The sequence below is a fragment of the Tenrec ecaudatus genome, chromosome 1 (assembly GCF_050624435.1).
Source record: "Tenrec ecaudatus isolate mTenEca1 chromosome 1, mTenEca1.hap1, whole genome shotgun sequence".
Classification (NCBI taxonomy): domain Eukaryota; kingdom Metazoa; phylum Chordata; class Mammalia; order Afrosoricida; family Tenrecidae; genus Tenrec; species Tenrec ecaudatus.
Genome location: NC_134530.1, coordinates 231,288,401 through 231,303,047, shown reverse-complemented (window position 1 = coordinate 231,303,047; position 14,647 = coordinate 231,288,401). Strand labels below are relative to the sequence as shown.

At 44.6% G+C, this 14,647-nt stretch overlaps 1 protein-coding gene across 1 annotated transcript; it reads right to left on the bottom strand.

Moving 5' to 3' along the window:
* On the bottom strand, positions 1–13,895 carry LOC142439852 (serine/threonine-protein kinase Nek2-like). Its single transcript, XM_075542485.1, is given in 6 exon segments — positions 1–396; positions 1,858–1,984; positions 3,159–3,241; positions 7,031–7,271; positions 7,623–7,840; positions 13,881–13,895. Coding segments are annotated over 6 exon segments (915 nt in total). The 3' UTR covers positions 1–165.
* Between the last annotated feature and the right edge of the window lie 752 nt (positions 13,896–14,647).

Here is a 14,647-nt window from a genome sequence, read left to right as displayed (position 1 = left end):
GCTTGATCTCAGAGAAGGAAATGGAGGCGGGTCAGTTATACAGTACACCACACACCTATGGTGGTGTTTCAGATGTTTACAAGGCTGGTCTGAAAGAATACTCTGAACAGACAGAAGACTCTGGGTCAATAAGCCTCCCTCGGGTTCCTGGGGAGTCCGCCCCGCTCAGTACTTACGCTCCAGCCGCTCTTCTCTGGTTCGCAGGGCCCGCTCTCGCTCCTGTAACTGCACCTCCTTCAGTTTCAGCTCGCTCACGGCCGGGCTGGAGTCCGGCAGTTTCTGGGACTCTCCCAAACGCAGCCCTCTTCGCTCGGGATTCTTCCTCTGCTCTTCGGTAACCAAGTCTGCTATCAATGGGTTCTCGAGAATTTCTTCCACGGAAGGTCGATTGTAATCCTGGGGTGCGGAAATGCAGGGTTATCGGCAGGTTTCAGACCAGAATGCTCGCTCCGGAGAGCAGTCATAGTCAAAGGTGCATATGAAGGCGAGGGAGGGGACACCTTTACGAATGGGAAAAAGACATTCGCTGGTGGCTGTAGCCCAGGGTTCGGGGTCCACAAGATCAACTAGATTCAACCTTTGAACTTTTCTAAGGAGGCTGTCTTTGAAGCACTGGCAGGTGTCTGATGCTGGTGCTCAGCACAGCGTTGTCTTAGGGGAAAGAATCCTGCGTGGTGCCCGCAGCTAACAAACACACGTGGCTTACTAAAAGCAAGGCTGGAAGTGCCGGTCTAGCCAAACGCAACTTAGAAGACAGGCCTGGCAAGCTACTTCCTATAAACCAGCCACTGGAAACCCAGAAGCAAACTGGTCCTGGACATCTGCAGGTTTTTTGCCAATGAGGTGGGTGGGTTTTACATTTCAGATCATCACTTCTTTTTTCAACATTTTAACCTACTTATCAACACCCCCAGTATTGACCACACCCATGGTTACTGCTCTTAACTTCTCTCCCCTGCAGTCAGCAGGAAACTTCCTCACGGACCTTCAATCCTGTTGCTTCACCGCCATCTTTCCTTAGGATCCTAAGCATTTCCCACTTTCATCAGTCTGGCCCCTCAATACATCGCCCCTCGCAGCCCCTGGGCAGATCTTTCCCACATGACCGATCTATCTCTTTATTCAGGCTCTTCCCTCCACGCCTTTTACACCGCCTTGCTCTGGTGTCTCAACACTCAGGGCTAGAGGCCAGAAAGTTTTATTTCTGGCCCTTTCTCTGACCCACCTGCCACTCTGAGGTAGGCAAGGCCGGGGAGCTGAGGCTTTGGATCTCCTCTGCAATCTTTTCGTGCTACCAACCATCTGTTAGCTGGCAGAGCGCGGGAGGAGAAGTAAGAGAAGCACAGGAGTAAGCCAGCAAGGATGCACAATCCGCCAACTTTGCCGAGGTCGCACTTGTGTGAAGGTGCCCTGGTGGCACAGTGGCTACAGCGCTGAGGTTAGAACGCATCAGCTGCTCTGTGGGAGGAAGATAAGGAGCTTGCCTCCATAGAGATTACCTTTTTACCCCATATTTTATTTTTACTTTTTATAGTACTTTTGTTAATTTTGTTGTCTTTTGCCACACCTTACGATCTCCCTTTTGACCCATATTAAATTTGTTCTAGGTGTTAATATTTTCTTTCTTTTCAATTTTGTTATTTAAATATAACTATGACAGCCATAGAGATGCTATGAGGCAGTTGTGCGGTGTCCCAGAGCATCAACTCGACGACAATAGTCTGACTTCGTCTTGACTGGAGTGTTAACAGCCTCTATTTATCTACGAAGCTGCAGTGCATGTTTCTTCAGTTTCCCTACAGGAGAGAAGATACACTCCAAACTTTAACCGAAACAGATAACAGTTAAAGTCTTTACCTTTAAATTCAACATCCTCGTAATAATGTCATTCAATTCATCAGAGAATCGATAAGGAATTCACCTAAATTTGCCTTCTCTGATCTTCCCAGCCAGTTCTTTCTGATTGAAAGCTGTGAATGGAGGCCTTAAAAAAATTTTAGGAGAAAAAGAAAATATTGAAAATGAGTATGTATAACAGAAACCAAATCAAAAGTACAATGTAAGCCGTCGTTTGTATTTCTGTTCCCACTTCTGGGATTTCTCCTTGTAGCCAGGTTTCTACGCTCTGTTTTCCCTGTTTCTAAGCACAGTCAGCAGTGGGGTCATGAAGTTTCTGTTGTCCTTGGAATCATGCTGTGCACTGTAGGAGGGTAACACCTCTGTGGCCTGACCACCAGGGGCCAGCAGCACTCCCTAGCGGTGACATCCAAAACTGTCCCCCAAAACCTACTGTCATCAAGTCGCTTCCAACTCCAATGACCCCACAGAGCAGCAAACAACACACGTCTCACTAACAAGAAGCTGTTCTGGCCTTCACAGCAGGGGAGAGCTCATTAAATGTTTGTCCAAATACAGCAAATTAATTTTTAAGTTGATCATTTTGGATGACCCTCAAATGATATTATAAATATCCAAATAGCCCTTATGTAGGAAAACGGTCCCCCAACTCTGCCATAAAGGGCTTGTGAGACTATCAAGCTCTACAGGAGCAGGCAGCCTCATCTTGCTCTTGAGGAGCAGCTGAGGGGCACGAACCGCTGATCTTGCAGTTAGCAGCCTAATATTCACCAGGCTGCGCCCTGTATACAGACACTGTTAAATTTTCTAACCCCTCAGTTGAGAGCTACTGCTGTACAGAATCAACTATCAGGGAAGAAAGGAAAAGCATCACTGCTCTTCCCTAAGGCCTCTCCCTGGGCCTTTGTTTCAAGTCCTCCCCGTCCTGACGGCAGCTCTGAGCTACCCACCTGGCCGGAGTGCTCCTTCCTGCAAGAAGCATCAGCCCGACAGGGATGTGTCTACCCAGTCAAGTGGCTTGAAGAAGTTACTTGAGGGGGCTTCGAAAAGTTCATGGAGAAATGGAATTCAAAGATGATATAATCTTTCCACAAGCTTTTTTAGCCCCTTTGTAGATTTAACTTGTAAATAAATTACTTACTTGTTTTTGAAGCCTGTCCACGCACCTTAACTTTAACCCACCGTCTGCCTGCTCTTTCGCACTTGAACATGCTTGCATTCGCAGGAGTGCTCAGAGGGTGGAACCCAGTGAAAGGAACAAACTGCTTCACCCAAGAAAAGGAACTTCTCCACATACTTACATTAACGCACACAATTCATACAGCAAACAGCCCAGGGACCAGATATCAGACTTCTCATTGTAGGACATGCGATTCATTTGTTCCTGTGGGGTCAAAAGAGGATAAAAAGGGATTAGACATAGATTTTGTTTTTAAATGGACAAAATTAACAGACAAAGTAGAACCTCAAAGTTTGATAATAGTCACTCAAAATGCATATATGGATCCTATGTATGCATGCACACAGATATATAAATAATTTTATATGTAAAACTTATACAACTATCACTTACATAACATGTTCAATATCGATAATTTTTTTTAAATTTTTTTCTCCTCTTTTCTTTTTTTACATTTTATTAGGGACTCATACAACTCTTATCACCATCCATACATATACATACATCAATTGTATAAAGCACATCCATACATTCCCTGCCCCAATCATTCTCAAGGCATTTGCTCTCCACTTAAGCCCCTTGCATCAGGTCCTCTTTTTTTTCCCCCTCCCTCCCCTTTCCCCCCTCCCTCATGTGCCCTTGGTAATTTATACATAGTTATTTTGTCATATCTTGCCCTATCCGGAGTCTCCCTTCCCCCCTTCTCTGCTGTCCCTCTCCCAGGGAAGAGGTCACATGTGGATCCTTGTAATCAGTTCCCCCTTTCCAACCCACTCACCCTCCACTCTCCCAGCATCGTTCCTCACACCCTTGGTCCTGAAGGTATCATCCACCCTGGATTCCCTGTACCTCCAGCCCTCATATGTACCAGTGTACAGCCTCTGTCCTATCCAGCCCTGCAAGGTAGAATTCGGATTTTGGTAGTTGGGGGGAGGAAGCATCCAGGATCTGGGGGAAAGCTGTGTTCTTCATCGGTACTACCTCACACCCTAATTAACCCATCTCCTCGCCTAAACCCCTCTATGAGGGGATCTCCATTGGCCGACCCTTGGGCCTTGGGTCTCCACTCTGCACTTCCCCCTTCATTTAATATGGTATATATATAATATTATAATATTGTATGTTATACAATATCCATAATTATCTGATATATAACTGTAACAAAATTTTCAAATACAAAAGGCTGACTCAGCTTGCATCAAAGTCTTCCAATTTATCATGGAAGTAAAGGCAAACATCTTGTCCTAACAGACTTTGTCACATACATGGCATTCAAAGACATTTATTAGGAATTCAGTGACATGTTATCAGGAGACTGGTCCCTAAAAAGGGATCATGTGCTAACAATGAGGATAAGAAGAAATTACGCTGAAATTGATTGTGATATTGTTGAGGACAAATGGGTACATAAGCAAATATGGCGAAGAAAGCTGATGGTGCCCGGCTATCAAAAGGTATAGCATCTGTGGTCTTAAAGGATTGAAGGTAAATAAGCAGCCATCTAGCTCAGAAGCAACAAAGTTCACATGGAAGAAGCACACCAGCCTGTGCAATCACGAGGTGTCGAAGGGATCAGGTATAAGGCATCATGAGAACAAAAAGTCTTACCATAGTGAATGAAGGGGGAAGTGCAGAGTGGAGACCCAAAGCCATTTGTCGGCCACTGGAGATCCCCTTGCAGAAGGGTCTAGGGGAGGAGATGAGTCAGTCAGGGTGTGATGTAGCACCGATGAAGAATACAGCTTTCTTGTAGTTCCTAAATGCTTACTCCCCCCCCCCCCACTATCATGATCCGAATTCTACCTTGCAAGTCTGGCTAGACCAGAGGATGTTCACTGGTGCAGATGGGAGCTGGAGGTACAGGGAATCCAGGGCCGATGATATCTTCAGGACCAGGAGTGTGAGGGGCGGTACTTGGAGGGTAGAGGGAGATTGGATTGGAAAGAAGGAACTGATTACAATGATCTATATGTGACCTCCTCCCTGGGGGATGGACAACAGAAAAGGGGGTGAAGGGAGACATTGGACAGGGCAAGTTATGACAAAATAATAATTTAGAAATTATCAAGGGTTCATGAAGGAGGGGGGATTTGGGAGGGAGGGAAAAAAAGCGGACCTGATGCCAAGGGCTGAAGTGGAGAGCAAATGCTTTGAAAATGATGAGGACAACGAATGTACAGGTGTGTTTTACACAATTGATGTATGTATGGATTGTGATAAGAGGTGTATAAGCCCCTAATAAAACATTTAAAATTGATTGTGATGCTGATTGCACAAATATTAATAGGACTGAACAATTAAGTTGTACGATACATGAAGTATATGATAATAAAACTATATTTTTTAAAAAGACGTCATGCTTGGTAAAGTAGAGGGTGGGGAAAAACAGGCAGGCCCTTGACATGATGGATTTTCACAGTGGCTACAGCAATGGGCGCTCAAACACAAGACAGATTGTGATGCTGGTCTAAGAACCGCGTCCTTCTGGTGTACATCGGGTCGCTGACCCGGAACTGACTGCACAACAACTGACAAAAACAACACCAGAGGTTATACATAGGTAATTCACACGTGAGCATGAAAGATTTCTACCTTCAAAACACTCATGGCCCAGAAACTCCATTTTAGTAGCCAGAAAATAGACCAATATACCAGATAAACATCTCGCCTGCATATAAATGGTCCCAGAGATGGCTACTTGGATCCGCCATCCCTAGCTCCCTATCACCAAGTAAGCCTCACTGTTTTCATTGTTCCCCTCCCTTCCATTTACTTCCACTGTCCTTCCTGTACAACAGTCTCTACTGTTGTCTCCACAGAGGCCCACAGGCAGGCACATCCTGGGGAGCCTGAGGGGTGTTTTAGAGTGCAACAGGGGAGTCAGCCAGTGCCTTACCTGATCTAATTACAAGGGCAGCAGGGAAAGGGAACAAAAGAACTGTGGAGGTGTCAAGGTTTTCAAAAACCACTGGCAGATAAGCTTCCTGTGAGTGCCCACCCCCAGCTTTCTATTAGGAATTTGAGCCAATGAGAAAATGAGATGGCTCTAGCCTAATCTTAGTCAAAAACATAATCATTCGTTTCTACAATCCTATTCTGTACGCATTCTGCTAACATAACTAATCCTGGGATGCCCTAGAAAAGACTGTGCCTCAATAATTAAGCATAAGCATTCGCTCATCTTTATTTGTTCATATTTCCTATGTTAACCCATTGGTGACGGAACCCTTGATTCCAGTATCTTAAAAGCTACAGGCAATACCCTTACAGAGAAACCAACTCTGTAGAACCCTTTACCTGGTACTTTAATTTTGAACGTTGCGCTCCATGAGACTAATCAAAAGGAGACCAATAATTCCTGGAGAACATGCTTAGCTGTGCTCCTTAGGACGGTGGGAATTTGGGGAACAATGTGCTTCAAACAATGGGTGGGAAGAAAGCCAGTGGGTGACAGTTCCACAAATTTTGACAATCCCTTGTACAGGCCACCATAGAGGTCATGAACAAGGGAGTGACTGCAGGTACAGTTAAAGGAAAAGGCAAGAAGACAGAACAGAAAAGAGTTAACACTGAAACCCAGGCTGTCTAGAGTGAATCACCATGCCTGCATCATCTACAGAGAATTATTAAAATGTCAACTCTCAAATGGACCGTTGAGTCCAGGGACCTACACAGAGGTTCCAACTCTAAATGTGCATTCGGGGCTCGGGAATTGCGTTTGAAACAAGGGACTCCAAGTGAGTCTCCCAAGGGCCTCCGCTGCTCCAGCACCCTATGCATCCTTGTCATCTCAGCTCGTGGTGGCACGCCATAAACACAGGAACCAGTGCTGAAAGAGTTTCAGGATCTGGTGGGCCATTTGGGAAAACATCAACTTCAAAGGAAATACTCATCCTTGCAATTGAACATACTAAACACATGGGCACAAAGTCCTTGCCGTTGAATACTTAGCATTAAGAGTTTAAAGGAATACCCAAATTCGGTAATACTTACTGGAGACATGTAATACGGTGTTCCAACAAATGTTTTTGCAAAACTCGTATCATGGTTCAATATTCTAGCCAGCCCGAAATCTCCGAGTTTGACGTTTTGATTGCCATCCAGGAAAACGTTGGCTGGCTTCAGGTCCCGATGCAGCACGGTGTGGCCACCATCACTTCGCCTGTGACACTCCTTTAGGGCCAGAGTCAACTGAGCCATGACTCGAAGAACAAACTCTTCATCCAAGTATTGCCTGAAACCAAGGCAGTTAACACGATTCACGACTTCACAATAAAACTGTGACAAAGATGTGATGCTGGGAGTTGTACACAAGTAGGAAGAGAAATGGTTCTTTTGCTAAATATGGGCTATAAAGAGATTCACCAGGGATTTTCTGAACTACAGTGGACCCATCAAACAATTGAAGAATACTACTCCATGTGGCTAAAAAAAAAGTACTCCATCCAAAACCTCAATAATTTAAATAGATCTCCATAAAATGTAAAAAATAAAAAATAGTACTCTATCCCAGATCCTAATACACAATGCTTAACCAAAATGAAACTGGGCACATTCCCAGCTTGCATGGAAAAGATTATGTTACCTTTCCTTGGTTCCCTTTGTAATCACACTAGCCAGGTCCCCTCCTTCACAATATTCCATTACAATATACAGTGTTGTGTTGGTCCGGTCAATAATTCGGTCGTAGTAGCGGACAATGTTTGGATGTTTCAGTTCACGAAGCAAGTTCACTTCAGAAACAAGCATTTGTTTCTCAACCTCTGTCATGGAGCCATAGTCAAGTTCTTTCCAAACTAACACCTGAAAAAAGAACCCCAAGGTCAAAATGAACTCATTCTATTTCAGACAAAGAAGGGCGGTTCCAAAGTAGCCACTAATAATAAGTCCTGCAGCCAAGGCCGTTATCACTTACTTGAGCGCCACAAATATAAGGAGCCCCGAGTTTAGAGGCTTGATTGGCTTCTCATTGTTAAGCAGTAAATGATATTATGAGAGGTCTGCCCTTCTCCCCATCCGAAGTTATTGAGTGGGAGGTTGCAAAACGGTTATTTATCAAAGCTGGGGCACAGGAGGGCAAAGTCTTAGTTAAAACCAACTAAGTTTTCCCAGGTAGGTGAAACCTTAGTAAAGGCCCATCCAACCTGCACCAGGCCATTTACTCATCATTGTTTCTTTCTGTGAAGTCACTGCCATACAATAACTCCCACATTCCTAATACGAGCATTTTAAGTTCTAACTGCAAAACGTAAAATTCAGATTCTTGTGGTTATGCCCCTTTCAGCTATCTGAAGAATGTAAGGATATAGACATATACATACACACATATATGTGTGTATAAATATACATATACACACATGTACATACATGTGTGTATATATATATAAATATATAAATATATATATATATAAAGGAAATCAGGGGAAAGGAGTCAGCGTCGGGGCTACCAGCCCGCCGGAACCCACCATCATTGGAAAGGGAAAGAGCAGGCTGCTCCTGTCAACATTAGCAGCCCCGAAATCCACAGCGGGCATGTGAGTCTCCACATGGCGGGGCCACCTGCAGGCCACCGAGGTGTGGGCCCCGACCTTCGACACGGAAGACGAAGCGAAGCTCGCAGTCGCGCTCACCCCGTTTAAACGTCGCGGGCCGTCACTCGTAGCCTATTGGCTGGCGGAAGAGTCGCTCTGACGCTCTGATTGGCTAAGAGGAACACAACACCCTCCTGGGAAGCTTGGGAAATTTGTGTTGCTAGGCAATCGCGTTGGCGTAGGCATCCACGTGAGATTTCAACCTCCTGAGAAAGGGGCAGGGGGCGGGGCTAACTCAAAGGAAACCCCACCCCCTGCACAGAGCCTGTTTAGACTCTGAGCCATGCTTTAGGGCAGTGGTTCTCAACCTTCCTAATGTGGCATCCCTTTAACACAGTTCATGTTGTAGTGACCCCCAACCATAATTTTTTTTTTTGCTACTTCATGACTGTAATTTTGCTATTGTTAAGAATCATAATGTAAATATCTGATATACAGGATGTATTTTCATTGTTACAAATTGAACATAATTAAAGTAAGTGATTAATCACAAAAACAATATCTAATTATATATTGTGAAATATTTATTTCTAATTACAAATAAATGAGATTTTGTGTTGTAGCATGGGAAACAGTCTTCATGCCCAGTACTCATATGTGGGCATATGCGCCTGGGGGCGAACCCGCCTGAAGAGGGAAAGAGGAGCGGTGTCTCTATTAGGCCATCTGAAATATGGTCTAGAATCCCAAAGGGGTCGCCACCCCTGAGGACAGCTGCTTTAGGGCACAGTGGAACTGTCCCTGTGGGTTTCTGATAAGAATTGAACAGGAGCAGAACACCTCATCTGTCTCCTTCAGGACTCCTTAAGTTAGGGGTATCAAACTGGTGGCCCAAATGTCGCATGTGTCCCCCGAGGTAATTTTTTGTGTACGGAGATGCTCTGAAATAAACTGAAAATAGAAAAATTTGTTAAGAAGAAAATAGCGCTTAGGGGAGATAGAGGCAAAACCGTACCACAATTCCCTCGCTAACCCTTGAACTACTGAAGGCGAGTTACATATGGCCCAGTCAGTGCCTTTCCCGGGGGTCTGTGGACGTGTATAAACACGCTGACTCAGTTCTGGCGATGTTTGGAAGCAATATGTCTGCCACTCTCACTGTCACGTAATGTAACCTGATTCCAACAGCGAAAAGGTTAAAAAGAGCACTCTGGGCTGTGCTGTTATGAAGCATACCCAGCGGCAGCGCTAGTTAACATTTTTAGAGGGAAGCCATTACCATTGTGCATCACGTTTGTCAGCTATCCAACATTTTGTGCTTTTTATTAGTTACTTTGTTATATTTTCTGGTCACAACATAAGAGGTAAGTGAAAACTAGTAGGAAGAAAGTGCTGGCAAGTTTCGGGGTTAAAAGAATAATTTTAGTTTCATAAATACATTAATTATACTAAATGTTTAAATAAAATCAATTATATAGTTTTTAAATTATCCTGTCCATATTCCTGAATCCTCACTTAAAAATACACATTTAATAAGATTTATAAATGTCATGTGGCCCGTGTGAATCTTGCCTGTTGAACCAAATGGCCTGAGTTTTTTTTTGGGGGGGGTATTTTTTAAATCATTTTATTAGGGGCTCATACAACTCTTATAACAATCCATACATACATCAATTGTGTAAATCACATCTGTACATTCATTTCCCTCATCATTCTCAAAACATTTGCTCTCCAGTTAAGCCCCTGGCATCAGGTCCTCATTTTTCCCCTCACTCCCTGCTCTCCCTCCTTCATGAGCCCTTGATAATTTATAAATTATTATTCTGTCATATCTTGCCCTGAGGTGGGTGTGGGAGGCCTGGTAGGGAATGCTAAGGGTAATGTAACCAAGAGGAATTGCTGAAACCCAATTGGGGACTAAGTATGAGAGCAGGACAGGAGGGGAGTCAAGGGAAATAGAGGAAAGAGCTGGGAGACAATGGGCATTTATAGAGGGCTAGATAAAGACATGTACATATGCAAATATATTTATATATGAGCATGGGAAAATAGATCTATGTGCATATGTTTATAGGTTTAGTATTAAGGTAGCAGAAGGACATTGGGCCTCCACTCAAGTACTCTCTCAATGCAAGAATGGCCTGAGTTTTAATCGAGTTTGACACACCTGCCTTAAACCAAAGGAAAGAAAGTGGCAGCTGAAGAGAAAGAGCTTCATGAGGTGACACAGTGGCTACAACAACGGGCTCAAATCTACCTGCTGTTGTAAGTATGTTGCAGGACTAGGTATTGTCCCATCCTGTTATACATAAGGTCATCCTGTTATACATAAGTTCCTCCTGTTATACATAAGACCATCCTGTTATACATAAGGTCATTCATTCGATTATACATAAGTTCATCCTGTCATATATAAGGTCATTTGATTATACATAAGGTCATCCTGTTATACATAAGGTCATTCGATTATATATAAGGTCATCCGGTTATACATAAGATCATCCTGTTATACATAAGGTCATTCATTCGATTGTACATAAGTTCATCCTGTTATACATAAGGTCATCCTGCTATACATAAGGTCATTCCATTATACATAAGGTCATCCTGTTATACATAAGGTCATTTGATTATAAATAAGGTCATCCTGTTATACATAAGGTCATCCTATTATGCATAAGGTCATTCGATTATATATAAGTTCATCCTGTTATACATAGGTCATCCTGTTATACATAAGGTCATTCATTCAGTTATACATAAGGTTATCCTGTTATACATAAGGTCCTCCTGTTATACATAAGGTCATTCATTCAGTTATACATAGGTCATCCTGTTATACATAGGTCCTCCTGTTATACATAAGGTCATTCATTCAGTTATACATAAGGTTATCCTATTATACATAAGGTCATCCTGGTATACATAAGGTCATTCTATTATACATACGGTTGCTGTACGTTGGAGCTGACTTGCTAGGATGGCACCTCAGGCCTCGGGTGTAGTGGTGACACATTGGGCGACTAACCTCGAGGTCAGCAGCTCATAACCACCAGCTGCTCTGCAGGAGGACCAGGCTTTCTCCTCCTATGGAAAGTTATTACAGTCCTGGAAACCCACGGGGACACCTCTGCTCTGAGTCACTATTGATTAATGGCAGTGAGGTGGGGGTGTTTTGGTGGGTTTTTTTTAGTTGTTTTGAGTTGTTCACTGCAATATTTCCAGCACCTAGGGTTTTAAGTTTAGCAAATGAATTGGACAGGGTTCTCTAGAGAGACAAACCAGATTGCTAGTAATTATATATAAATATATTTATAAAGATAGATATATAATTCAATAAATAAACCGTTAAATTATATACAGATAGATAATACAAGATATTAACAGTTAAATTATAAAGCAGTGAGACACTAGCAGTCCTTTAAGGCTTGAGAGCTGCCAGTTGCCAGTCCCCTTCTGTAGAGAGAGCTGGGCTATGTATACCCAGGCAGCAAACAGCAAGGCAGGTCCTCAACTGTCATCAACTGTCAGTCCCCAGCTCCAGAGACGAACATTCCAATCGTGTGGGCTTAAAGGGACCTCAACTTACAGCGACACAGTCCACAGGCTAGGCATCCCACAGGTAGGGTACCCCTTTAAACTGAGGCACAGAACAAGCAAGGCGAGGCTCACCGAGCCATTTATCCCTCCGCCCTTCAGCTGATCCGACTTGTGTGTATAGGCCAGGCTGGCACAATAAACTATCGCAGCAACCAAACCATCTGACTCGTGGAGTTATCACCGATGCCTGCGTGATGCCTGCGTGCCGGTGGACCATGCATCCAAGGAAACCAAAATGGAAGCAGAGGCCCAGTAAGAGGTGGCTGCAGTCTGGGCGTGGCCTGAGACAGTCAAGACAGAGTTCTGGTACATTTTCGAGGGAGGAGTTCACCTTGGTTTGTTACGGGCTGCAGAAGGTGAGGGACATGATGACTCCCAGGTTTGGGTGGATTGAGCCTTTGCGGAGTTGAAGATGACTAGGAAGGTAACTTCTGCCTCAGACACTAGAGAACTAAGGGAAAATCTTAAGTTAGTGATTGAATTCATGACTCTGAAGCTCAGCGTGGGGTTGGGGAAGTCAATGGGGAATTGGCAGGTGTGACCATTGCGTTTGTGAGAATTAATACCAGACTAGTTCCAAGGAGCTGGAGATCGCACGCCTCCCTTGAGTGACCGCTGCAACAGCCCACAGAAACTCGTGAAATGTAGAGGAGATGTCGTCTGTGGTGGCGGGCGCTGTCTGGCCCAAATCCAAGGGTCAGGGGGGAAAAGATAAATTCAGGGTCAAGATCCAGGAGCCCAAAATGGCCAAAATCCACAGGGGGTCTTGCTCTAGCTTTGCAGATGAGGTGATAAGTGTGATTTTATGGCTAGACCAGAGGATGTACACTGTTACAGATAGGAACTGGAAACACAGGAAATCCAGGGCGGATGATCCCTTCAGGACCAGTGGTGAGAGTGGTGATACCGGGAGGGTGGATGGAGGGTGGGGTGCAAAGGGGGAACAGATTACAAGGATCTACATACAATCTCCTTCCTGAGGGACGGACAGCAGAAAAGTAGGTGAAGGGAGACGTTGGACAGTGTAAGATATGACAAAATACTAATTTATAAATTATCAAGGGTTCATGAGGGAGCGGGAAAAGTGAGGAGCTGATGCCAAGGGCTTAGGTGTAGAGAACATGTTTTGAGAATGATGAGGGCAACGAATGAACAAATGTGCTTTACACAATTGATGTATGTATGGATTGTGATGAGAGTTGTATGAGCCCCCAATAAAATAATTTTTTTTAAAGTACATACAAGAGGATCCAAAGCTCCAGACTCAGAAACATGGGAGGTACCCCTGCTGGCCCTGCCCTGTGGAAACCCAGGACAAGAACACTTAACAGGATATCTTGCCCCGCCAGGGACTCGCCAGAAACCCTTCCAGGCCCTTACTCTGTTGCTCCCGGCAATAAGTCCTGGGCCTGGATTGCTCCTTCTAGAAAAGATGCTGGCTACTAAGGCTGGACATGCAGTGGAGAGGCCAGAGGCAAGGGCCAGCTGAAGGAGTTGGGATTAATCAATGGGTGTTTTCAGAATCTCTTATCATCTTTGATCATGAGGGAGTGGAAGGAAGGAGACGGGCTGGTATCCCAAAGCTCTGACAGGAGCTGTGTGGTGCCCATTAAGCCAGGAAAAGGGTGAGTCTCATTGCTGCGAGGCAGCATGGTAAGCTGGTTCATGCAAGGACCCTGGAGTCTGACTCTCAAGAACCAAACCAAACTCACTGCCTTGGAGTTCATGCCAACTGGAGTGACCCTAGAGACAGCGTAGAACTACCCCTGTGGGTTTCTGACATTGAAACTCTTTACTGGAGTAGAAAGCCCCTCTTTCTACCATGGAGTGGCTGGTGGTTTCAAACTTCTGACCTTGTCATTAGCAGTCAAACACATTACCACCCTGGCACCAGGGTTCCTTGGATCTGCAGACCCTGACTCTGCCACATGCCAGAGCAACGTCTAGGACACAGCAAGCTCCTGGAGTACTTAGGACAATAGCCAACATGTAAGCCCTCGATGAATGGCACTGTGCCAGTTTTACTTCTGCCTCCGGTCCAGAGAAGGCTCCTGGGCAGAGGGTGGATGGCTGGATAAAGACACTGGTCGTGGAACAGATCCGAGCTGCAATCGGAATTAGGCAAAAATAGCAATGAGGTTAATATGGTTTCATGGAGTCATTATGCTTATTATCATAACATTCCTTAACTGATGATAGCATGCATTTTCCACCTGCTTTCCATGTTGCTTTCATTAGACTTCTATGGCTGCCATAACAAATGACACGAACTGACAGGCTTACCAGATTGGCATTCTCTCACAGCTCCCCTCCACTGCCATCAAGTCCATTCTCGGGGAGCCCAGGTGGTGTAGGGGTTATGCGTTGGGCTGCTAACTGCAAGGTCGGCAGTTTGAAAACACCAACCACTTCATAGGGGAAAGATGGGGGCTTTCTACTCCTGTACAAAGTTACAGTCTCAGAAACCCACAGGGGCAGC